This window comes from Oncorhynchus kisutch, linkage group LG23, assembly GCF_002021735.2.
Source record: "Oncorhynchus kisutch isolate 150728-3 linkage group LG23, Okis_V2, whole genome shotgun sequence".
Taxonomy (NCBI): Eukaryota; Metazoa; Chordata; class Actinopteri; order Salmoniformes; family Salmonidae; genus Oncorhynchus; species Oncorhynchus kisutch.
The window spans coordinates 37,542,404-37,569,358 of record NC_034196.2 but is presented as its reverse complement, the minus strand read 5'-3'; the positions used below and the strand labels follow the sequence as shown (position 1 = coordinate 37,569,358).

The window sequence follows — 26,955 nt, the reverse complement described above, 5'->3', positions numbered from 1 at the left end:
CTAGCTACTTAGGTTGCTACAAAGCTGAGGAATGGAGCTGGAGAAATGTAACCAAATTCATAGTGTGAAAGTCTAAAGTCCATCTCTCTTCCCAGGCTTCTATGCAGACCACGGTCTCCATGCTGAACCGAGCGATGGGATGGGTAAGTGAAAGACTACTTATTTCACTAGAATATATTCAGCACAGAGCTCCAATCTGTCGTGTGTGTGTGTCTACCGTGCTTCTACTTGTTAAATTGTAATTTAACACACAGATTCGATTTGAATTACAACCTGAGTATAATGGTTCACTGTGGTAAATGACATTTTGTCTGGTGAGGGATTGTAGTTACAGTAGTCTAACTGGCACCATCTGGTGTTGAGTCCCAATTGTAGTTTCTGGTTACCTGTGTTGGGGGAAAAACTCCAGTGATTACAAGATATAAAAAAATGATTTTCAACCCATACAACATCTTTTCAACTTATTTTCAAAGTCTTTTGCTCATAGGGATATGTTTTAAAACCTGTTTTGTAATGTAGCACAAACCTTTTCCTCGGATAAATGGTGGTATTTCTCTGGTCTCGCTACTATGTCAATTTAAGGCAGCTGCCCGCACCTTTCCCGATTCTTAGGGGTTGGGTTAAATGCGGAAGACACATTTCAGTTGAAGGCATTCAGTTGTACAATCTGACTAGGTATCCCCCTTCCCTTTCCCTATCCAGTGCCATTCTGTATTGTCATGCAGAGCTGTAGCTCACAACTGTGTACAAAGTGAATGTGTATCTGCTGAATGTGTATTTGAGTCCTCTGAATCTCTCAGATGCAATACATATTAAGTAGCACAAGGTGATCAAATGTGAAAACAATCTGCATACATTTTTTAAAACTTTTAAATGAATTATATATTTTCAATGGTTAATGGGTGTATATATATATATATATATATCTCTTCTAAATGCCTAATGAGGTAAGTTCATCATTCGTACTCTCTCAGAACCCCAAATATGCACTGTGTGAATGAATTAATGCAATTTTATTTTCGTGTCAAATTTCCAATTGACAACCCATCCCTCATGGGATGACTTGACACATAAATAAACATTAATGCGTTCTCTGCATTTGAACTTTAATTGTAAACGCGTTGTAAAAACTCTAAACATTGTTTAAACTACAATTTGTATATAATCTTTGCATCCGTAGCTCTGTCTATGATTGGTTACTTTTCTCCAGCCCCATCCCTCAGCTGTTTACCAAAATAGTGGCAGGGGGGACCTCTTTTTTTTATTCAAGTATCTTGTCCCTTTAAGAAGGCACATGCATCAAGTACTCCTGGGTTTGTGTGAACCGCCTGCCCTTCTGTAAACTTGATTGATTTTCTCTGCAGTGGTGCTATTCTATTGATGTTTAAAATCAAATCAATTTAATTTGTCTTATATGCTGAATACAACAGGTGTAGACTTGACTGTGAAATGCTTACTTACAATCCCTGTCATGACAATGCATAGTTAAAACGTTAGAAAATACTACCACAATAAATAACAATAACGAGGCTATGTACACAGAGTACCGGTACTGAGTCAATGTGCAGGGGTACGAGGTAGTTGAGGTTTCTCCATGGAAGGGTATGGAGGTTACTCAGCATGAGCTTTGTTCAAGCTTTGTTCATGCCTTTAGGTAAAAACCTGCTTGACCATTTAGTTAAAAAGGAGATTGTGAGTTATCAAAGATTTTATAATCAAATTCATCTACTATGGTCTACTACATCTACATCTACTATGGTACAGTACCTTCAGAAAGTATTCATACCCCTTGACTTACTCTACATTTTGTTGTTACAGCCTCAAAATGTATTAAATTGTTTTTTTCCCACCCATCTACACACAAGACCCAATAATGACAATGTGAAAAGATGTTTTTAGATTTTTGGGGGAAATGTATTGAAAATTAAATACAGAAATATCTCATTTACATAAGTATTCACACCCCTTTGCTATGATTCTCCAAATTGAGCTCGGGTGCATCCAATTTCCTTCGCTCATCCTTGATGTCACTACAACTTGATTGGAGTCCAACTGTGGGCGAATTCAATTGATTGGCCATGATTTAGAAAGAAACACACCTGTCTATATAAGGTCCCACAGTTGACGGTGCAGAAACTATAACATGAAGTCCAAAGAACTTTCAGTAGATCTCAGAGGCAGATATCTGGGGAAGGGTATAAAACTATTTCTAGAGTGTTTCCACGAGATTCCACGAGTACAGTGGTATCCATTATTGGGAAATGGAAAAGAAATATGGAACTACCCAGACTGCCTAAAGCTGTCTGTCTGACCAAACAGAAACCGGGCAAGAACGACCTTGGTCAGGGAGGTGACCAAGAACCCAATGACCACTCTGACAAAATGACTGAGTTTCTTGGCTGAGATGGGAGAACCAGCCAGAAGGACAACAGTCTCTACACCACTTCACCAATCTGGGTTTCGTGGGAGAGTGGCCAGACGGAAGCCACTCCTGAGAAAAAGGCACATGACCACACACCTGGAGTTTGCAAAAAGGCAGGTGGAAGACTGAGAGCATAAGGCAAAAGGTTCTGGGGAATGATGAGACAAAAATGTAACTCTTTGTCCTGAATGCCTAGCACTATGTCTGGAGAAAACCAGACATCACCAGACAGAAAACCATCCCTACCGTGAAGCATGGTGGTGGCAGCATCATGCTATGAGACTGGTAAGGATAGAGGGAACAATGAATGGAGCCAAATACAGGCAAATCCTTGATGAGAACCTGCTTCAGTGCAAATGACCTTAGACTGGGGTGAAGATTTACACTACCGTTCAAAAGTTTTGGGTCACTTAGAAATGTCCTTGATTTTGAAAGAAAAGCTAGATAAAATTGTCCATTAAAATAACATCAGAAATACAGTGTAGACATTGTTAATGTTGTAAATGACTATTGTACCTTGAAAAGGCAGATTTTTGTTATTTTAATGGAATATCTACATAGGCATACAGAGGCCCATTATCAGCAACCATCACTCCTGTGTTTTGGGTTTCAGAAGAAAGTTATTTGTTTCTGGCCATTTTGAGTCTAATCGAACCCACAAATGCTGATGCTCCAGATACTCTACTAGTTAAAGAAGGCCAGTTTTAATGCTTCTTTAATCAGACAACAGTTTTCAGCTGTGCTAACATAATGGCAAAAGGGTTTTCTAATGATCAATTAGCCTTTTAAAATTAAAAACTTGAATTAGCTAACACAACGTGCCATTGGAACACAGGAGTGATGGTTGCTGATAATGGGCCTCTGTACGCCTATGTAGATATTCCATAAAAAATGTGCAGTTTCCAGCTACAATAGTCATTTACAACATTAGCAATGTCTACACTGTTTTTCTGATCAATTTGATATTATTTTAATGGACTAAAAGTTAGCTTTTCTTTCAAAAACAACATTTCTAAGTGACCCCAAACTTTTGAACAGGAGTGTACATTCCACAGGACAATGACACAAAGCATACAGTTAAAGCCACGCAGGAATGGCTTCAGAACAAGAGTGTGAAATTCCTTGAATGGCCCAGCCAAAGCCCAGACTTAAATCCCATTGAAAATCTGTGGAAAGACTTGAAGATTGCTGCAACATCTAACTTAAAAGAGCTTGTGAAAATCTGCAAGGAAGAATAGAAGAAAATCCCCAAATCCAGATGTGCAAAATTGATAGACATACCCAAGATGACTCAAAACTGTAATCATCGCCATAGGTGCTTCTACAAAGTATTGACTCAGGGGTCTTAATGCTTATGTAAATGAGATATTTATGTTTTTATTTTCAATACATTTGCAAACAGTTCTATAAACATGTTTTCACTTGGTCATTATGGGTTATTATGTGTAGATGGGTGAGATTGTTCTAAATTCACTTTGAATTCAGACTGTAACACAACAAAATGTGGATTAAGTCAAGGGGTATGAATACTTTCTGACGGCACTGTATTCTAGTTAAAGCCCTCCATATCAATTTAACTTTATTCATTAGAGTTAATCAATTTACATTGTCAGAATATTCTAAACTTATAGCAGCTATAAAGAGAGAATTTGAGCGTGAGTTGAAAACATCAAAACAACGTTTCCCAACATACTCTGGTAGTTTTGGTGTGGTAAATTGTTGTAACACTTTCTGAAAGGACTGTACATGTTAGTGTGTAGTTTTAGGCCTTGTTGTAGGCCTCTACTATTAGCACTTTCCTAGATCATCTATCAATATGGATTTAATTCAACTCCCGAGTGGTGCAGCGTTCTAAGGCACAACATCTCCGTGCTAGAGGCGTCATTACAGACCCTGGTTCAAGGGGAGGGTTTGGCCAGGGGTAGGCCGTCATTGTAAAATATGAATTTGTTCTTAACTGACTTGCCTCGTTAAATAAAGGTAAAAAACTGTTTCATCACTCTTGTAGAATTCACATGTGTTTGGAGACTGACTGAGATCACCGCTAGGGGGAGGCACACCACTACTGGAGTCAAAGAATGAAAGCTGCACTCACATGGGCATGGTCAGGAGAGAAACAGTCTACTTCAGAATCCTCAGTATGGCAGTTATAGGACATCAATGTTTCACTGAGGAATAAAGAATGAATATAGATATAATGAATAACAGCTCACATGTCCTCAGACATTGCTTGTTAGTCTTGCTCGTCATCTTAAATGCCTCTTACAGCCTTTCCCTTTGGACAGTTTGGATACTTTAGGTCCATTCCAAATGACATGAGAGACAAAATACCTTCAATAATCAGTTGGACAAAAAATGATTGTTACTATTGCACTCTTAACGTGACCCTGAGCTAGCCCTTTCCATCTCCTCTGTATTGCTTCTGATCAGTGCTGCAGTTCTAATCTCCTACTAGGTGGCATAGCTGAGCTAACCAGTTAAGACATAAATACATAACTAAAAAAACAAATGGATGAGCAATGGAATGGAGATTTCTTATAGGGGTAGAGGAGGATGGATGGATGGCAGGGAGGGCTTAAGATGAGGAGGAAAGAAGATGAGTAAGAGAGTAAAGGAAGAGTGTGAGAGAGAAGGACAGGTGGAAATAGGAGTGCAGGAGGAGAGATGGTGTGTGTGCATGCACGTGTGTTTGTGCTCCTACACGTGTGTGTGTGTGTGAAGGGAGGCGTTTGGCCCAAGCGGGTGTGAGGTGAGCGCCTCACAGGGGTTGTCAGGTGTCCGGACGCATTTGGCCAGGCGGCGTTTCCTCTCCGTCATGCTGTCACGCCGCGTTAGGCCCCCGTCAGCCAACCAGGGCCCATAGCCACAAAGGACTGGCATGACCAACCACCCACCGCATGAGTCTCCAACCATAGCCGTGTCTTTCTTTCTCTCTCTTTATTTCTCTCATTCTTTCTTAAATCATTTTTCTTTCTTTCTCAAATTATTTATAGTTTTTTCTTTTGGTCCTTCTCTCTCCCTCCCCATCTGTCTTTCTTTCTCCTTCTGTTAGTCGTTACATATTTCTCTCAATCTTTTTAATTTTCACTGTCTCCCATTTTCTCTCCCAATTACTTCTCCCCACATTCTCACTTTATCCTGTCAGTCTTTCTTTCTTGACCTTCCACTTTCTCTCTCTCTCTCTCTCTCTCTCTCTCCCTGTCTCCCTTCTCCACTGAGAGAAAGTAGGGCACCCTAGGGCATGGGGGTGAGACTGTGACATCCACAGCCCTGGGTGCAAACTGACCCTCCACAGCCTTGGGTGCGAACTGGTAATTCACAGCAGTCAGAAGCAATGTGCTCAATGTGGAATCTATTAGGCTTATTTTTGTTTGTATCAGAGTTTAAATAAAAACTCTGTCGCACACAAGCTTTATTCTAATAATAATTGTCACAAATGTAGCTGTCCCGTCCTGGGTATACATAGTATTGTATAATTTTGTTCTACCCAGCCGAACATGCATCAGGAGTATTAGTGCTGGGCCACTTTTTCTTTTTGCAGTATTTTGCATTCCCACGACTGGATAATTAATTTTTAAACCACAGTTCTTTCATTCCTGAAACATCCATGATGTCTTCCATTCCCGTATCAGTGAAAATAAGGGGTCAAGAGGTGCAATTGAAGCCATAGGCAATGGTGTACACATGAACAGACACACAAAGACATGCATCTCTTACTTCAAACGTCTTTGACCATCTGAACTTTTGACCAGCGCTATTCCCACAGGCTTGCTGCTGTCCTTTCACAACAGGGTGACGGTTAGGTTAGGGGTTGAGAGTCCAATGTTAAGGTACAGGTTCACATGAAGTTCAAATGTTCTTCTCTCTTTCTTTTCCAGTCTCTCTTCCTTACCCCTCCTTTTACTCTCTCGTTTACTAGGTCGGGGGGGGGGGGGCGGCAGCAAGAGGTTAGTAGTTTTGAACCTCCGTATCTCCCGTCACCTGTGACACACACACACACACACACCCTGGGTAGATTAGTTGTCGCTGTATACCTTTGGGAGGCAGGACTAACTGAAGCAGTAGGGCCAGGGGGGAGGAGGGAGGGGGGAGGGAGTTGACCCCACCCCCCACCCACAGAACTGTAAACTCTCCAGGCCACAGAAAGGGCAGCATTGTTGGTCCTGAGTGGAATAATAGATTTATGGCCCAGGGCCCAATTAGGTTGTAAAATGGAACTGTGGCTTTCAAAACACCATCTTCTTTGACCCTTCCTCTATCTCTGACACACACACACACACACAACCCACTGACCACCGTAACCCCTCTTTCACCTTTTCAACTTTACCCATGATGCCTCTGGGTTGGAGCCAGGAAGTGTGCACCCCCTGCTGAGATAGAAGAGGGAGAGCAGGGGTGAGATTTGGGTCAAAAGGTGAAGGGGTGAGCATGGTCTGTTCAGCTGGGCTCAGTTTGCTAACAGTGAGGATGGACATCCAGAGAGCCATAGATGCCTTGTTGGCAAGGCTGGATAGCCAGGGTCAAAAGGTGAAGGGGTGAGCATGGTCTGTTCAGCTGGGCTCAGTTTGCTAACAGTGAGGATGGACATCCAGAGAGCCATAGATGCCTTGTTGGCAAGGCTGGATAGCCAGGGTCAAAAGGTGAAGGGGTGAGCATGGTCTGTTCAGCTGGGCTCAGTTTGCTAACAGTGAGGATGGACATCCAGAGAGCCATAGATGCCTTGTTGGCAAGGCTGGATAGCCAGGGTCAAAAGGTGAAGGGGTGGGCATGGTCTGTTCAGCTGGGCTCAGTTTGCTAACAGTGAGGATGGACATCCAGAGAGCCATAGATGCCTTGTTGGCAAGGCTGGATAGCCAGGGTCAAAAGGTAAAGGGGTGAGCATGGTCTGTTCAGTTGGGCTCAGTTTGCTAACAGTGAGGATGGACATCCAGAGAGCCATAGATGCCTTGTTGGCAAGGCTGGATAGCCAGGGTCAAAAGGTGAAGGGGTGAGCATGGTCTGTTCAGCTGGGCTCAGTTTGCTAACAGTGAGGATGGACATCCAGAGAGCCATAGATGCCTTGTTGGCAAGGCTGGATAGCCAGGGTCAAAAGGTGAAGGGGTGGGCATGGTCTGTTCAGCTGGGCTCAGTTTGCTAACAGTGAGGATGGACATCCAGAGAGCCATAGATGCCTTGTTGGCAAGGCTGGATAGCCAGGGTCAAAAGGATGAACGCTGGAGAGGCAGACTTTTAAAAAAGTTGCTCTCTTCACCTCCTTACCTATGATTATAGTTCAACTTGACATAAAAATGTGTAAGGAGATCTTTTGTGCAAATCTGTTGTTGTTGTCGATTTGATTTAAGTTCAAGTTAACTGCACAGATCTCAAGTTAGGTTTTGTCCCCTCTGACTTTTCCTTCTGAGAATTCTGAATTGAATTGTTTGTCTGTCAGTTGCTCTGCAGTATCAGACTCTTACAGCTACAGATAACAGCTCAAACTCTCTCCATCCATCTTGTCATCAAGAGTCAGTGTCTCTGTGGCTGATACAGCGACATGCTAAACTTCACAGTCCTGCATCTGGACTGAGGATTCAAGCCGAACACGGATTTGGACAATGCGCCATTTTAAATGTAATTTCTGATTGAGCCGACAGATTGTCACGAGAATTTTCAATCCCAATGATGTTAACTCAACACTCACTATAGCTTTGACCAATTCCCCGGTTAATAGAATAATTTAGACAAAAGTCCCAGTCTGCAATAGATCAATACTTTATTCAAAGAGTACGCTGACTTCAAAATGAGAACACAATCTTTTTATCACACACACACACACACACACACACACACACACACACACACACACACACACACACACACACACACACACACACACACACACACACACACACACACACACACATACACATCAGTAGAAACTCCATCTCTCCCCAGGCGGGCTGCATCCCTCCACAATACTAACACGTAGTTTCTCATTATCTTCTGCCTAGCCACCTCCAACAGCCACTCCCCTACCCAGGTTGGGGAGGCCTCTTTCCTGTTATTGGTTTGAGTTATCACAAGTCGACAGTTCAGTTGGCCTAGAATGTCTCAACTATACCCAGCTCATATTGCAAAATAGTAACACAATGGTCTACTCACACACATTATTGAATTATGACTCTAACACATTTCATACAATGATATGGTTTCAGGGTGGAATACTTTAGTCATTACTTTAAACATATATATTCCTTTATCACAGATGCAGCGTTTACCGTGAATGTGGTCTCCACAAACATGGGAACATATTCATCAAAACATGCATTGCAGACAGATTGAATCCCCGCCTTAGTTCGCCCACAATAACAGTCCACAACACTAACATAAACAGGCCCCTTAAGTTAATACTTTGTAGCGCCACCTTTTGCTGCGATTACAGCTGTAAGTCGCTTGGGGTATGTCTCTATCAGTTTTGCACATCGAGAGACTGCAGTTTTCAGTTCTTTCCACAGATTCTCGATTGGATTCAGGTCTGGACTTTGTCTTGGCCATTCTAACACCTGGATATGTTTATTTTTGAACCATTCCATTGTAGATTTTGCTTTATGTTTTGGATCATTGTCTTGTTGGAAGACAAATCTCCGTCCCAGTCTCAGGTCTTTTGCAGACTCCATCAGGTTTTCTTCCAGAATGGTCCTGTATTTGGCTCCATCCATCTTCCCGTCAATTTTAACCATCTTCCCTGTCCCTGCTGAAGAAAAGCAGGCCCAAACCATGATGCTGCCACCACCATGTTTGACAGTGGGGATGGTAGTTCAGGGTGATGAGCTGTGTTGCTTTTACGCCAAACACAACGTTTTGCATTGTTGCCAAAAAGTTCAATTTTGGTTTCATCTGACCAGAGCACCTTCTTCCACATGTTTGGTGTGTCTCCCAGGTGGCTTGTGGCAAACTTTAAACAACACTTTTTAGGGATATCTTAAAGAAATGGCTTTCTTCTTGCCACTCTTCCATAAAGGCCAGATTTGTGCAATATACGACTGATTGTTGTCCTATGGACAGAGTCTCCCACCTCAGCTGTAGATCTCTGCAGTTCATCCAGAGTGATCATGGGCCTCTTGGCTGCATCTCTAATCAGTCTTCTCCTTGTATGAGCTGAAAGTTTAGAGGAACGGCCAGGTCTTGGTAGATTTGCAGTGGTCTGATACTCCTTCCATTTCAATATTATCGCATACACAGTGCTCCTTGGGATGTTTAAAGCTTGGGAAATCTTTTTGTATCCAAATCCGGCTTTAAACTTCTTCACAACAGTATCTCGGACCTGCCTGGTGTGTTCCTTGTTCTTCATGATGCTCTCTGCGCTTTTAACGGACCTCTGAGACTATCACAGTGCAGATGCATTTATACGGAGACTTGATTACACACAGGTGGATTGTATTTATCATCATTAGTCATTTAGGTCAAAATTGGATCATTCAGAGATCCTCACTGAACTTCTGGAGAGAGTTTGCTGCACTGAAAGTAAAGAGGCTGAATAATTTTGCACGGCAATTTTTCAGTTTTTGATTTGTTAAAAAAGTTTGAAATATCCAATAAATGTCGTTCTACTTCATGATTGTGTCCCACTTGTTGTTGATTCTTCACAAAAAAATACAGTTTTATATCTTTATGTTTGAAGCCTGAAATGTGGCAAAAGGTCACAAAGTTCAAGGGGGCCGAATACTTTCGCAAGGCACTGTATCTACTGGAGTATCAGTGCAGATTGAGGAAAGGAGACGAGGGTAGAGCCATTTTTTTACTATTGAGACGCACCACTAGGGACCTTCCTCAATACTTATTTTCTCTTTCTTGTATTGGAGGAGAAGATCTGAGTTCCTCTTCTTGGATTGGAACCTCTCCTCCAATGTGTTTTGAGAAGGAGATGAGACAGGACAAGAGATGTGGAGATGAGGAATCGAGGAAAGGCGAATTGAGAAGGAGATAAGGATGAACAAAAGAAGGTGCTGTAGTAATGTAGCCATTTTGACCCCAATCTCTCTTGCTTACACACAGAAAGAAAAACACACGTCACCCCCTTCTGTTAAATACATTATTTGTGTCCCCTCTCTTCCACACACTGTATGCCGAGGCCCATAAACACAACAACAACATGCTTCTCCATCCCAAAGGCTCCCCTATAATCTTAGGCAGCCTGTCTGTCTGCTTCCAACTCCATTCCCCTCAGTTTCCATGGAGACAGGGCTCTGCCAGCCAATACCAATAGCCCCCTTGAGCCGCTGTGACCAATGGGATTAGGGTATGATGCGGCGGTAAATCTGGGGGGTGGGCAAGGCTGGGTTGCACCAGGCTGTCGTGAGGGTTGATAGTGTTTTTTTGTGTAGTGCTGCTGGCCCTATGGGGTATGTGTGTGTGTGGAGCACAGGGCAACGGATGGGTTTGGGGCATGGCTGTGTGTTTTGGGGGAGTACATGGTGACTCTTTGGTTTAGAGGCATAGTCGTATGGCAAGGCCATGATGGTTCCCTCTTACATGCTAGACCCTTCTTCTTGGCTACTAGTTGCACTGTTAATACCATGGGTGGGCATATAATAATAGTAATAATAATATGGTTAATGTAATGCGCTCTTCAGAAGAATCTAACGCTTAAAACACACTCGCATTCAGAAACCTACTTACAAAATCCTTGTGAACACTTTTTATTTGAATGCTATTATTGCAGATTCAACTCTGATCTCACAGCACATAAACACGTTATCTCTCGACCATGGCTCTGCACTGAAAAACATATACTGTACATTGCTACAATACCTTCCATTTTGAAAAGAGAAACTTAGAGAGGGTTACAGAAGGGTTCACGTAAAGTGTTACTCTTATGAAACCACACAGTTGATCGCCATTGTGTGACTGGCTTCTATTGTCTTCTTTATGTCTTAGGGTGTGTGCTAGATGGCACCCTGATCCTATTCACTATAGTGTAGTGCACTAAATAGGGAATAGGGTGCTATTTGGGAAGTAACCGTATTGTCCATCTGCCCTCGGCTTGGCGCTAACCAACTGGAAAGAATACCCCTCACAGGCCATGGTTGTGCGTAATAAACCAAAATAGTTGACACTGGATTGAAGGGAATATTTCAGTACTGTACAGCTCATTGCGAAGAGGGAACAGTGTTGCACTGAACTACCACTTTCTCTCTCATGGATTTTAGTACACACATATCAGTACACACAGAGATGCATAGACACGCACACACTCTCTACCCCACCACCCTTTCAATTAAATTCAAGTGGCTTTTTTGGCATGGGAAACATATGTTAACATTGCCAAAGCAAGTGAAGTAGATAATATACAGAAGTGAAATAAACAATAAAAATGAACAGTAAACATTACACATAGAAGTTTCAAATGAATAGAGACGTTTCAAATGTCATATGTGTATATATACAGTGTTGTAACAATGTGAAAATGGTTAAAGTACAAAAGGGACAATAAATTAACATAAATATGGATGGTATATATAATGATGTTTGATCTTCACTGGTTGCCCTTTTCTTGTGGCAACAGGTCACACATATTTCTGCTGTGATGGCACACTGGTATTTCACCCACTAGATATGGGAGTTTATCAAAATCGGGCTTGTTTTCAAATTCTTTGTGGATCTGTGTAATCTGAGGGAAATATGTGCCACTAATATGGTCATCCATTGGGCAGGAGGTTAGGAAGTGCAGCTCAGTTTCCACCTCATTTTGTGTCTTCTCTTGAGAGCCAGGTACGCCTACGGCGGCCTTTCTCAATAGCAAGGTTATGCTCACTGAGTCTGTACATAGTCAAAGCTTTCCTTAAGTTTGAGTCAGTCACACTGGTCAGGTATTCTGCCACAGTGTACTCTCTGTTTAGGGCCAAATATTTTGATGATCATCATCATTTGATGACGGTCGCCTCGCTTTGCGTTCTTAGGAAACTATGCAGTTTTTTAATGTATTATTTCTTAAGTTGTTACCCAGGAAATATGAAGTATTTTTACATACAGCCAGGAAGAACTATTGGATATAAGAGCAACGTCAACTTACCAACATTACGACCAGGAATACGACTTTCCTGAAGCAGATCCTCTCTCCGGACCACCACCTAACACAATGGATCTAATCCCAGCAGCTGACCGAAAACAACGGCGACGCAGAAGGGGCAGACGAAGCTGGCTTCTGGTCAGGCTTTGCAAACGGCACATCGCTCTCCACTCCCGAGTATACTACTCGCCAATGTCCAGTTTCTTGACAACAAGGTAGATGAAATTCGAGCAAGGGTTGCCTTCCAGAGACACGGGAACATGGCTCGCTCGGGATATATTGTCGGAATTGGTTCAGCCACTGGGTTTCTCCATGCATTGCACCGACAGAGAAAACACCTCTCTGGGAAGAGGAAGGGTGGGGGTATGCTTTACACCGTACAGGAACTCAAGTCCTTCTGCTCACCCAACCTAGAATTCCTTACAATCAAATGTCGGCCATTCTACCTACCAAGAGTATTCTCATTCTCTTCCTCCCCAAGCAAACACCAAGACGGCCCTCCAAGGAACTACACTCGACTCTATGTAACCTGGAAATGAAATGAGTGATGAAATATATCCGGAGGCTGCTTTACTGTAGCTGGGGATTGTAACAAAGCAAATTTGAGATCAATGTTACCTACATTTTTATCAGCATATTGACTGCACGACACATAGGGCTAATGCTCTCGACCTGCTACTCTAACTTCCACCATGCATACAAAGCCCTCCCCCGCCCTCCCTTCGGCAAATCTGACCACGACGCCATCTTGCTAGTCCCAGTTTATAAGCAGAAACTCAAACAGGATGTACCAGTGACGAGAACCATTCAACGCTGGTCTGACTAGATTGTTTTGATTACGTGGACTGGAATATGTTCCGATCAGCCTCAGGGGACAACGTTGAACTATACGCTGACTCGGTGAGTGCGTTTATATAAATAAGTGCATTGGAGAATGTCGTACCCACTGTGACTATTAAAACCTACTCTAACCAGAAATCGTGGATGGATGGTGGCATTCACGTAAAACTGAAAGCGCATTTTATACCACTTAAATCCACCGCATTTAACCATGGAATGAGGTCTGGGAATATGACTAATATAAGCAGTGTAGTTATTCCCTCCGCAAGGCAATCAAACAAGCGAAATGCCGGTACAGGGTCAAGGTGGAGTCGCAATTCAATGGCTCAGACATGAGATGTATGTGGCAGGGTCTACTGGAAATCACAGACTACGAAAACAAAACAGCCACGTCACGGATACCGACGTCACGCTTCCAGACAAACTAAACACCACTTTGAGGATAATGCAGTGCCACCGTCGCGGATCGCTAACTAAGACTCCGCCCCCTTCTCCTTCTCAGTGGCTGACATGAGTAAAACATTTAAACTTGTTAACCCTCGCCAGGCTGCTGGCCCAGACAGCATCTCTAGCCACGTCCTCAGAGCATGCGCAGACCCGCTGGCTGGTGTGTTTACAGACATTTAATCGCTCCCTATCCCACTCTGCTGTCCTCACATGCTTCAAGATGCAAAAGATAACTGAACTAAATGACTACTGCCCTGTAGCACTCACTTCTGTCATCATGAAGTGCTTTGAGAGGCTAGTCAAGGATCATATCACCGCCAACTTACCTGCCACCCTAGACCCACTTCAGTTGCATACCGCCCCAACAGCTCCACAGATGACGCAATCACCATCACACTGCACACTGCCCTATCCCATCTGGACAAAAAAATACCCATGTAAGAGTGCTGTTCATTGACTACAGCTCAGCATTCAACATCATAGTACCCTCCAAGCTCATCAAGCTGGAGGCCCTGGGTCTCAACCCCTCCCTTTGCAACTGGGTCCTGGATTTTCTGACGGGCCGCCCCCCAGGTAGTGAAGGTAGGAAATATCTCCACTTCGCTAACCCTTAACACTGGGGCCCCACAAGGGTGTGTGCTCAGCCCTCTCCCTGGACTCCCTGTTTTCCCACAACTGCGTGGTCATGCACACCTCCAACTCAATCATCAAGTTTGCAGACGACACAACCGTAGTGGGCTTGATCACCAACAACGACGAGACAGCCTACAGGGAGGAGGTGAGGACATTCAGAGTGTGGTGTCAGGAAAACAATCTCTCACTCAACGTCAATAAAACAAAGGAGATAATCGTGGACTTCAGGAAACAGCAGAGGGAGCACCCTCCTACCTACATCGAAGGGACCGGAGTAAAGGTAAGTTCCTGGGCAAAGGGTCTATTCAACCTCAGGAGGCTGAAGAAATTTGGCCTGTCACCTAAAACACTCACAAACTTTTAAAGATGCACAATCGAGTGCATCCTGTTGGGCTGTATCACAACCTGGTACGGCAACTGCACCGCCCTCAACCTCAAGGCTCTCCAGAGGGTAGTGAGGTCTGCACAACGCATCAAACTACCTGCCCTCCGTGACACCTACAGCACCCGATGTCACAGGAAGGCCAAAAAGATCATCAAGGATCACAACCACCAGAGCCACTGCCGGTTCACTGCACTATCATCCAGGAGGTGAAGTCAGTACAGGTGCATCAAAGCTGGGACCGAGAGATTGAAAGATCGCTTCTATCTCAAGGCCATCAGACTGTTAAACAGCCATCACTAACTCAGAGGCTGCTGCCTACGCCGAGTCCCAATCACTGGACACTTTAATAAATGGTTCACTAGTCACTTTTAACAATGTCACTTTAAATAATGCCACTTTGATCATGTTTACATGTCTTACATTACTCATATCACATGTACAGTTGAAGTCAGAAGTTTACATACACTTAGGTTGGAGTCATTAACTTGTTTTTCAACCACTCCACAAATTTCTTGTTAACAAACTATAGTTTTGGTAAGTCGGTTAGGACATCTACTTTGTGCATGACACAAGTCATTTTTCCAACAGCTGTTTACAGACAGATTATTTTACTTATAATTCACTATATCACAATTCTAGTGGATCAGAAGTTTACATACACTAAATTGACTGTGCCTTTAAACAGGTTGGAAAATTCCAGAAAATTGTCATGGCTTTAGAGGCTTCTGATAGGCTAATTGACATAATTTGAGTCAATTGGAAGTGTACCTGTGGATGTATTTCAAGGCCTACTTTCAAACTCAGTGCTTCTTTGCTTGACATCATGGAAAAATCAAAAGAAATCAGCCAAGAACGTACTTTGTTGTGAAAAGTGCAAATCAATCCCAGAACAACAACAGTAAAGGACCTTGTGAAGATGATGGAGGAAACGGGTACAAAAGTATCTATATCCACAGTAAAACGAGTCCTATATCGACATAACTGCACTGCTCCAAACCGCCATAAAACAGCCAGACTACGGTTTGCAACTGCACATGGGGATGAAGATTGTACTTTTTGGAGAAATGTCCTCTGGTCTGATTAAACAGAAATAGAACTGTTTGGCCATAATGACCATTGTTATCTTTGGGCGAAAAAGGGGGAGGCTTGCAAGCCGAAGAACACCATCCCAACCGTGAGGCATGGGGGTGGCAGCATAATGTTGTGGGGGAGCTTTGCTACAGGAGGGACTGGTGCACTTAACAAAATAGATGGCACGATGAGGTAGGAAAATTCTGAGGATATATTGAAGCAACATCTCAAGACATCAGTCAGGAAGTTAAAGCTTGGTTGCAAATTGGTCTTCCAAATGGACAATGACCCCATGCATACTTTCAAAGTTGTGGCAAAATGGCTTAAGGACAACAAAGACCAGGTATTGGAGCGGCCATCACAAAGCCCTGACCTCAACCCTATAGAAAATTTGTGGGCAGAACTGAAAAAGCGTGTGCGAGCAAGGAGGCCTACAAACCTGACTCAGTTACACCAGCAATGTCAGGAGGAATGGGCCAAAATTCACCCAACTTATTGTGGGAAGCTTGTGGAAGGCTACCCAAAACTTTTGACCCAAGTTAAACAATTTAAACGCAATGCTACCAAATACTAATTGAGTGTATGTAAACTTCTGACCCACTGGGAATGTTATGAAAGAAATAAAAGCTGAAATGTATCATTCTCTCTACTAATATTCTGACATTTCACATTCTTAAAATAATGTGGTAATCCTAACTGACCTAAAACAGGGAATTTTTACTTTGGTTAAATGTCAGGAATTGTGGAAAACTGAGTTTAAATGTATTTGTCTAAGGTGTATGTAAACTTCTGACTTCAACTCTATATACTGTATTTTATACCATCTACTGCATCATGCCTACGCCGCTCGGCCATCGCTCATCCGTATTCTTATATGTACATATTCTCATTCACCCCATTAGATTTGTGTGTGTTAGGTAGCTGTTGGGGAATTGTTAGATATTAATGCACTGTTGGAACTAGAAGCACAAGCATTTCATTTCACTACATTCGTGTTAACATCTGCTAACCATGTGTTTGTGCCAATAAGATTTGATTTGAATAGCATTCTAGTTTGCGCTGTTCTTTTGTGAATTCTTTCCAATTTTGCCAAGTAATTATCTTTTTGTTTTCTCATGATTCGGTTGGGTCTAATTGTGTTGCTGTCCCGGGGGTCTGTTTGTGTCTGTGAACAGAGCCCCAGGACCATCTTGCTTAGGGGACTCTTCTCCAGATTCATCTCTTTTTTGGTTGATGGTTTTGTTATGGAAGAGCTTTCTTTTAGGTGGTTGTATAATTTAACGTCTCTTTTCTGAATTTTGATCATTTGCGGGTATCGGCCTAATTCTGCTCTGCACGCATTATTTGGTGTTTTACATTGTACACAGAGGATATTTTTTTGCAGAATTCTGCATGCTGAGCCTCAATTTGGTGTTTGTCCCATTTTGTGAATTATTGGTTCGTGAGCAGACCCCAGACCTCAGAACTATAAAGGGCAATGGGTTCTTTAACTGATTCAAGTATTTTTTTATCCAGATCCTAATTGGTGTGTCCTAATACTGATTGCTGATCCTAACATTTTATGATCCTTTTGATGGCATAGAGGGCCCTTATTGCCTTGTCTCTCAGATCGTTCACAGCTTTGTGGAAGTTACCTGTGGCGCTGATGTTTAGGCCAAGGAATGTATTGTTTTTTGTGTGCTCTAAGGCAAAGGTGTCTAGAAGAAATTTGTATTTGTGGTCCTGGCGACTGGACCTTTTTTGGAAAACCATTATTTTGGTCTTACTGAGATTTCCTGTCCAGGGCCCAGGTCTGACAGAATCTGTGCAGAAGATCTAGGTGCTGTTGTAGGCCCTCCTTGGTTGGTGACAGAAACACCAGATCATCAGCAAACCGTAGACATTTGACTTCAGATTCAAGTAGGGTGAGGCCGGGTGCTGCAGACTGTTCTAGTGCCCTCGCCAATTCGTTGATATATATGTTGAAGAGGGTGGGTGCAGCTTAAGTTGCATCCCTGTCTCACCCCCACGGCCCTGTGGGAAGAAATGTGTGTTTTTTTGCCAATTTTAACCGCACTCACACTTGTTGTTTGTGTACATGGATTTTATAATGTTGTCAATTTGTATAGCAGATCAACAAAGCATGAGAAGACTTTGCCTTTGTTTTGGTTTGTTTGTCAATTAGGGTGTGCAGTGTGAATACGTTGTCTGTCGTATGATAATTCGGTAATAGCCAATTTGATATTTGCTCAGTACATTGTTTTCACTGAGGAAATGTACGAGACTGCCTTTTCCTATCTCTCTCTACCCCCCACCCTCTCTCTAACCCCCCTCTCTACGCCTCTCTCTCTACCCCCTCTCTCTCTCTCTCGTGCGCACACACACACACAACCACAGAGAAGTCGGCAGTGTGATGTAATCGTTAGACTGGGGCTATATGACTTCAGTGCTGTCTGACATGTTTTGTTCAAATTAAAACGCTTCACTTTTATATAACCAACGAGTCATCCTATAACCCACATAACGAAAGGCACAAATGCGACAACAGGAGAAATGGGGCCTGTGTAGTGAGTCGTATAGAGCCATGCTCAGTGATGCTTATGCCTTCATTGCCTTGTGGAATGAACAATGTGTCATGGCCCAAAGGAGTGACTGTGCTTTGCGTACAGTGTGGCTTGGAGTGTGGTTCAATGGAAATGTCATTTTCAGAGTTGGACCAGAAGACCTTAAAGGTTGAGGTACAGTATGTCTCAGAGACCGGACAGTTTGGGTCAGAGTGTTAATGAGTGTGATCAGATGTAAGATCTGGTAAGAAGTTGTCATTCCTGTTAAGACGTTTTTTTATAACAAAGCACATACAAACATGCACCAACACATGCATGTTGACCACGTTAACTAAACCACACATATTGACCATGTTAACTAAACCACGCATGCTGACCACGTTAACTAAACCACACATGTTGACCACGTTAACTAAACCACGCATGCTGACCACGTTAACTAAACCACACATATTGACCATGTTAACTAAACCACGCATGCTGACCACGTTAACTAAACCACACATATTGACCACGTTAACTAAACCACGCATGCTGACCACGTTAACTAAACCACGCATGTTGACCACGTTAACTAAACCACACATATTGACCATGTTAACTAAACCACGCATGCTGACCACGTTAACTAAACCACGCATGCTGACCACGTTAACTAAACCACGCATGCTGACCACGTTAACTAAACCACGCATGCTGACCACGTTAACTAAACCACACATATTGACCACGTTAACTAAACCACGCATGCTGACCACGTTAACTAAACCACGCATGCTGACCACGTTAACTAAACCACGCATGCTGACCACGTTAACTAAACCACGCATGCTGACCACGTTAACTAAACCACGCATGCTGACCACGTTAACTAAACCACGCATGCTGACCACGTTAACTAAACCACGCATGCTGACCACGTTAACTAAACCACGCATGCTGACCACGTTAACTAAACCACGCATGCTGACCACACATAATAAAAAGGAATTTCAGTCAGATTCACCAGACTGATCACAAAAATAGATGGTGATTTCGGACATTTGGAAAAATACCCCAGAAAGTTGATGTATCTTTCTCAACACTCAATCATTTTATTTGTATTTTTATGAGCTGCACTTCCACAGTTCACAATACTGAGTCTTGATGGTAATAGCACGTCGTTTTCTAAATCATTTTGCATGTTGTTGTTTTTAATAACCCAAACCATAACCTAAACTATTAACCATTTGAGTTATTTCTGTCTTAACCCTATAAACCCCTGGAATTAACCCTGTAACCCCCTATAATTAACCCTGTAACCCCCTATAATTAACCCTGTAACTCCCTATAATTAACCCTGTAATCCCCTATAATTAACCCTGTAACCCCCTATAATTAACTCTGTAACCCCCTATAATTAACTCTGTAACCCCCTATAATTAACTCTGTAACCCCCTATAATTAACCCTGTAACCCCCTATAATTAACCCTGTAACCCCCTATAATTAACCCTGTAACCCCCTATAATTAACCCTGTAACCCCCTATAATTAACCCTGTAACCCCCTATAATTAACTCTGTAACCCCCTATAATTAACCCTGTAACCCCCTATAATTGACTCTGTAACCCCCTATAATTAACTCTGTAACCCCCTATAATTAACCCTGTAACCCCCTATAATTAACCCTGTAACCCCCTATAATTAACCCTGTAACCCCCTATAATTAACTCTGTAACCCCCTATAATTAACCCTGTAACCCCCTATAATTAACCCTGTAACCCCCTATAATTAACTCTGTAACCCCCTATAATTAACTCTGTAACCCCCTATAATTAACCCTGTAACCCCCTATAATTAACCCTGTAACCCCCTATAATTAACTCTGTAACCCCCTATAATTAACCCTGTAACCCCCTATAATTGACTCTGTAACCACGCGGAGTAAATGTGTAAAAAGAATACGTTGAATTTGAAGGGAAACGATAAGATCTTGTTGGATTCATCCCCCTCTCCTCCTAGTGTGAGAGGTTGCAGCAAAAGTGGTGTCCCTTTTTGCCTGTAGTGTTAAATGTGGCCTCAGGGAGGCAGTGTGGGATGGTATGTGTTGTGGAAGCAAGCCCACAGCCTGTCTACAGAAGGCCCAATCCTCGGGGGTCTTGTCAGATGTCTCTCTCCTCTCTCTGGCTCTGTTTAAAAAAAAATAAGAAGATTTTTAAACAAATGTCTTGCATAAGACAATTTGTCTCAATGAGACTTAACCTACATGAACAAAAGTTAAACTGTGACGACGATAACAGCAGCACATCAGGGTATTCTTTATACACGTTCTTCTTTCTGGATAGTTTTCACTCCAAATTCGCTACAGCCCAGCAATGTCTGAGCTTCTCCAGCTTCTCTGTTTGGTTCCTGTCCTCTTTGCTGTTGTCGGATGTCAGATTGTTTGTGTGTGCACGGTTTCTATCGTTGACTGATCATGTGAGAAGGTTTTTTGTAGACTGTATATCTGAATTAGTGTGCTTGAGTTTTTGGTTGTTATATAGTGTGGGTGTGTGTGCATTTGTGTATGTGTCCAATCGACCGTCCTCTGGCTTCCCATCATGCCGTGTGACTCACTGTGTAAGTGGGGCTGTGACAATGTGTATATGACTCACTGTGTGGCTGTGACAATGTGTATGTGACTCACTGTGAATGGCCTGGGACTAGGCTGTGGGTGTCTCCACCACTCCTCTCCCCTTCCCTCCACATCGCTCAGCCATGCCAAGCCCAGAGGTCCAAACAATCCCATAATGACCTTCTTCTGTCCTTCACTGAACCCTAACCCCCCCCCCCCTCCCCCGGGAGAGGAAGGCTTACACAGCGTCCCCAGCAGCAATCATGTCGTTGTCCACACTGTATGGCCACACTGTAAGTTTATATTTTAGAAGCAATATTGTATATTTACCTAAAATGTACTTCTAGTTGTGAGGAAATAATAAGTTCTTGAAATAAAATAATATCGTGCGAACTAGTCTTGTTACTCCCAGGACTGCTGTATTGTAACTATAGGAAGCAATGAAATAAACCTTTCACTCGAAGCTGTCGCTACGCATGTATGTGATGTAAGAGATGTCGGAAGAAGTCTTACTGGCTGACTGATGTATCTCAATAGAAGTCTGACTGGCTGATTTATGTATCTCAGTAGAAGTCTGACTGGCTGACTGATGTATCTCAGTAGAAGTCTTACTGGCTGACTGATGTATCTCAATAGAAGTCTTACTGGCTGACTGATGTATCTCAGTAGAAGTCTTACTGGCTGACTGATGTATCTCAGTAGAAGTCTGACTGGCTGACTGATGTATCTCAATAGAAGTCTTACTGGCTGACTGATGTATCTCAGTAGAAGTCTTACTGGCTGACTTTCTGTCATTTCAGATGAACATACAAACTGACTGCGGCTACATCACCGATGCGGAACAGCTATTGTGTATCATGTCCATGTTTAATCATATAATAATATAACTGCAATGCTATATTCTTACTGGGGTTGGGGTCAATTCCATTTCACTTTACTTCCTGAATAAGTTGAAATGGACCCCAACCCTGATACCTACACAATTTTGTTCAGTGTTTTTCCAACTTTCCCCTCTGAAAGACACAGTTATGTTCCTACCATGGTCTGAGGGAAGCAAAAGCCATTATTTCACAGGAAGTCATCGTGTACAGCAACAATGCTTGTCCCCAACATCAAGATTAGGCCCCGAATATTAATGCGCCCCCTCTCCGTTATCTCAAAATAACATCTTATTTCTCATTAAAACATCTGTGGCCAGCACATTTTGCCTTCCCCACTGGCGGGAGTGTGAAGGCAAGTTTTGAAGTCTGGTCTTATCCGTTTTTGTAATTTACAGATTAAAAGACCAGACAATCCTTCCATTACTGATGAGACATGGCTAGAATGAACCAATAAGGCCCAAGGGGGGTGTGGTATATGGCCTATATACCACGGCTAAGGGCTGTTCTTAGGCACGATGCAATATGCCACATACCCCTTAGGTGCCTTATTGCTATTATAAACTGATTACCAATGTAATTAGAGCAGTAAAAATAAATGTTTTGTCGTACGCGTGGTATACGGTCTGATATACTACAGCTGTCAGACAATCTGTATTCAGAGCTCGAACCACCCAGTTTATGATATTAAACAGTTGTCTATAGCTGTGATGTTGCACAGCCTACAATGGGCTAGCTATCACAGCAAAGAACACTGGGATTTGTGTTGCTCTTGTAGTGGGCTTTCATGTCAGTTTTGGACTAACCCTAGAGCCTCATTCAATCAAAATCATATAATTTGGGTTTTGTGGGTTTTTGTTGGGTTTATGGCATGTTTGCGTTAATTGCTATACTTGTTGAGTTTATAGAATATGAACACTAGTATAATTCATATCCAAAGGAGTGTCACTATGAAAAGAGGGTCATTTTTGTCTTGGCCAATTTATATTGAATTTTGAGCTCCAAGAACCACAGTATTCCTGTCTATTTGTGAGGAACTCAAATTCTTTCTGTTTCTACTTTGTAGTGTGTATGCTCTGGGCTGAAGTTTTGGGACGGTACCCATTTGGGGCATTCCCAACCGGTGATCCCTCTTCTTGCTCTCTTCTCCGATGACACTGTGCTCCTCTCGATGATGTCAGGCCCTGTGACAACTGCCCCATTGTGCGTGCCCTGCCGTCTGTAATGCATGTCACAGGCCTGTAGGTGCACTCGCTGCCAAGAGAGTGCACGAGAACACTCGTCCTCTGTCTATATTTCTGTCTGTTTTTCTTTCTTTCTGTTGAGACACATTCACTGCTGTGTCCGCGTGGTCAGGACAGTAGTGAGGCCTGCATGTGCTTGCAAGAGTTTTATAATGCAGATATTATATACAGTGCATTCGCAAATTATTCAGACCTCTTCACTTTTTCCACATTTTGTTACATTACAGCCTTATCCTAAAATGGATTTTAAAAATTGTTTCCCTCAATCTACTCACTATACCCTATATTTCCAAAACAAAAACAGTAAAAAATAATAATAATTTAAAACACCATGCTTCACCGTAGGGATGGTGCCAGGTTTCCTCCAGACGTGACATTCAGTCCAAATGCAAAGCGTCACATCATTCAGACCAGAGCATCTTGTTTCTTGTTGCCTTTTGGCAAACTCCAAGCAGGCTGTCATGTCCGTTTTACTCAGGAGTGGCTGATTGGTGGTGTGCTGCAGAGATGGTTGTCCTTCTGGAAACCGGATGCACCTGAGCTCAAAGTCTCATAACAAAGGGTCTGAAATTCAAAAAAAGTTTTCACTTTGTAATTATGGGGTATTGTGTGTAGATTGATGAGGAGGTTTAAAAAATAAACAATTAGAATAAGGTTGTAACAAAACAAAATGTGGAAAAAGGGAAGGGGTCTGAATCCGTTCTGAATGCACTGTATATAATATATATATCCACCGACTCAGAAGCCCCAACACAATAAACCAGTGGAGGCATGTAGATTAGGGAGTCGGGAACAGGGTGTCCGAAGCTCAGGCCAACGAAAACATCACAAGACACAAATAAAGTCAAATAAAATAAATATTTTATTTATTCTAAATCGACCCATCCAATAACTTGTTTTAGTGAGATTACATAGAATAGACCATATTTTGAGCTAAACTAAAGCTAATAAGACATTGTTAATAAACTGGCAGTCTACTGGATGCCCAATTTCTCCGATACCTTTGGCAATTGTGTGTCCCTTTTTCGCCAGTAAAGCAATTGACTTCATTCAGATGCATTTTACAGTGTAACACAGTGTATTGAAGAATCTCTTCTCTTATTCCTCCCATATTCCCGTATGCCTTCTTCATTCACCACGCATAAACCAGGAAGTGTGTGTGCGTGTGTGTGTGTGTGTACTAATCCTATCCATATGACTCTAAGCTCTGTACTCTACTATAAAGGAACCAGGTCTTAGTGTCCCGAGAAGGCCTGCTGACCCACACATGTACCGCCCACAGAGCTGCCCACAGCTACTGTAGACAGCTCTGGAGTAAGGGGGGGGAAGTTAGGTGTTTGTGTGTGGGACATGAGAGAATAATGTTATGCTGCCTGCCATCCAAATGTCTGTGGGAGTTTGCTACATTGGGGTCTGGGAGGGTGGGGAATCTGCATTCTCTTGTTGGATAGAGTGGATCACAGAAGATAGCCAAACTCTATAGCTGCTATCTGTGAGGGTGAGGAATTGTAACGGATTCTTGAATGGATGTAACTAGCCACCTTTAGCGAGGCTTATATCTGCCCAAAAAGTCCAAGAGAAAACAGCATATCCAATGAAAATAGTTTTTTTTATTTTTTTTGACGAGCCCCACCCCCCCTGTAAATGAATCCAGATAAGAAAGAGGGGTGTGAGGGGGGTTGTGAGTTTGTGTGAAGCTGAGAAGCAGCTGGATGCTTTATATAGCTTGAATTAAAGAGGTACTGGGGAACCGGTGGGTGTGTACAGTGTGTGTGTCTACAGAAGTGTGTGTCGCTACCATGTGTGTACAGTGTGTGTGTGTGTGTACAGTGTGTGAGTACAGCGTGTGAGTACAGCTTGTGTATGTGTGTTACTTGGGCCCATAGGGGCCTGCTTTCCATTTAAGGGCTCCCAGACATCACTGCTGCTGCTTTCCACTGGAAATATTTTGATATTTTAAAGACTAAAGAAAATGTGCATGCGGTCGTGGCTACACTGGAAAAATGTCCATGTGTTTAAAAAATTCCCAGTGTGGTTGCAATTTAGAATGAAGCAATTACTGCGGAGATTAGCTCCACATGGCTCTTGCACTACTAACACCGGTTAACAGGGGCAGAAATGAGCTAGCATGCAGACGCAGAGATTGACATCATGTCGAAGTGGACTCGTTTAGGGTTAGCAGACTGACCGGCAAAGACCAATGAAAGTCGCTGGAGGGGATGCTCGATTCAGTTCTGCTGCAGTAGTTATCATGTATCAAATATTGGTCCATGATATTAATAATAATAATAATAACTTAATATCACTGAAGGAAAAAAAATACAAATAAAATAATAATGAAAACAATCCAAAACACAGAACATATTGGTAGGAGACACCGAACACTTACTCAACTACATAGTAGTCATGCACCAACATTTTCAGAGAGGGTACTGATATTCAACATAATTCAATTAATGATGTGTGAAATAAATATTTGTTTTCTATCCTACAAATAGATCAAATTGAGGGGGCATGAGAGGTAATGACTCTGTGGAACTGAATGAGAGCGTTTGAGGGTTTCAGATTGATTGAGAAGGATGGCACACACCTGACCAAAACCTGAAAGGCTCTTTGGTTGGAAGAAAGGGGTGGATTCTTGACGACTCCTTTGTTCGTGATTGGCTACACGGTGAACCTACCCTCTTGATTCCATTTCATTGATTGGTAATCGAAGTGTTTGAACCGCAGTGTTCATTCATTGATCAGTGAGTTATATTCACATCAAACCCACCGACAGCAATGAATGTTTATCGCAGCCATCAGCTCATGAAAGGAGGAGAGAGGATCCAACTGGACTTCCGACAAACCAGAGAGATGGGATAAATCCTCCTCTGTGTGTGTGTCACTGTGCGTTTGTGCATGTGTAACTTGAATTCTAAAGTTTAGGTTAGTGTGTGTTTAAGATTCAAGTTTGTGTGTGTGCCTTGAAGATTCTCTGTGACCTCTGAATGTGTGTTCATCCGCCTGGACGAGAACAGTGACCCTCAGGGTACAGTCAACGGTCGATGGTTTCTGTCAGAGGCTCAAACTCACCGACAGCGTTGAATGTTCCCCGTGGGCACCTGAGGTTCCACTGACTCTCTCCACTTCACTCAGAACCTAGTCTGTGTATTTTGTTTACTCACGTTCCCACGGGCTGGTCCTGGATCTGTTGTTGGGTCTCTATGGCATGTTTCACTTTACAGAACCTAAGAATAATCTTCTATCACAGGCGGTTGCTGTCACCTTAATTGGGGAGGAAGGGCTTGAGGGAATGGCTGGAGCAGAATGAGTGGAAAGGTATCAAATACATGGAAAACATGTTTGATGGCATTCTATTCGCTTCGTTCCAGCCATTATTATGAGCCATCCTCCCCTCAGCAGCCTCCACTGTCCCGGATCTGTTGTTTGGTCTCTATGGCCTCTGTTTTACTGTATCACTTTGCTCATGCTGCTTCTAGGGATGTAATAATTCACCGATATGCATCGGCCGCCTATTCAAATGTTTGAGATGTGACTGCATTGGTCCACAGACCCCAAACCGATCCAAATCGAGCATGGATCAGTCAAAAAACACTACGAATTGCAGAGTCGCTATACTAAAACGTATGGTTCCTGTATCGTATCGGAGCCCATGTACACTATATATACAAACGTATGTAGAGACATCTTAAAATTAGTCGATTCAACTATTTCAGCCACACCCGTTGATGTGTATAAAATCAAGCAAACAGCCATGCAATCTCCATAGACAAACATTGGCAGTAGAATGGCCTTACTGAAGAGCTCAGTGACTGTCAACGTGTTACCATCATCGGATGTCACCT

At 42.7% G+C, this 26,955-nt stretch overlaps 1 protein-coding gene across 1 annotated transcript in view; it reads left to right on the top strand.

Moving 5' to 3' along the window:
• Positions 1 to 26,955, top strand: part of LOC109868760 (nuclear receptor subfamily 6 group A member 1-A) — a 193,077-nt gene that overhangs the window by 48,662 nt on the left and 117,460 nt on the right. The window contains exon 2 of the mRNA XM_031803053.1: positions 96 to 143. Coding sequence (XP_031658913.1) covers positions 96 to 143 — 48 coding nt within the window. The remainder of the gene's footprint in view (positions 1 to 95; positions 144 to 26,955) is intronic.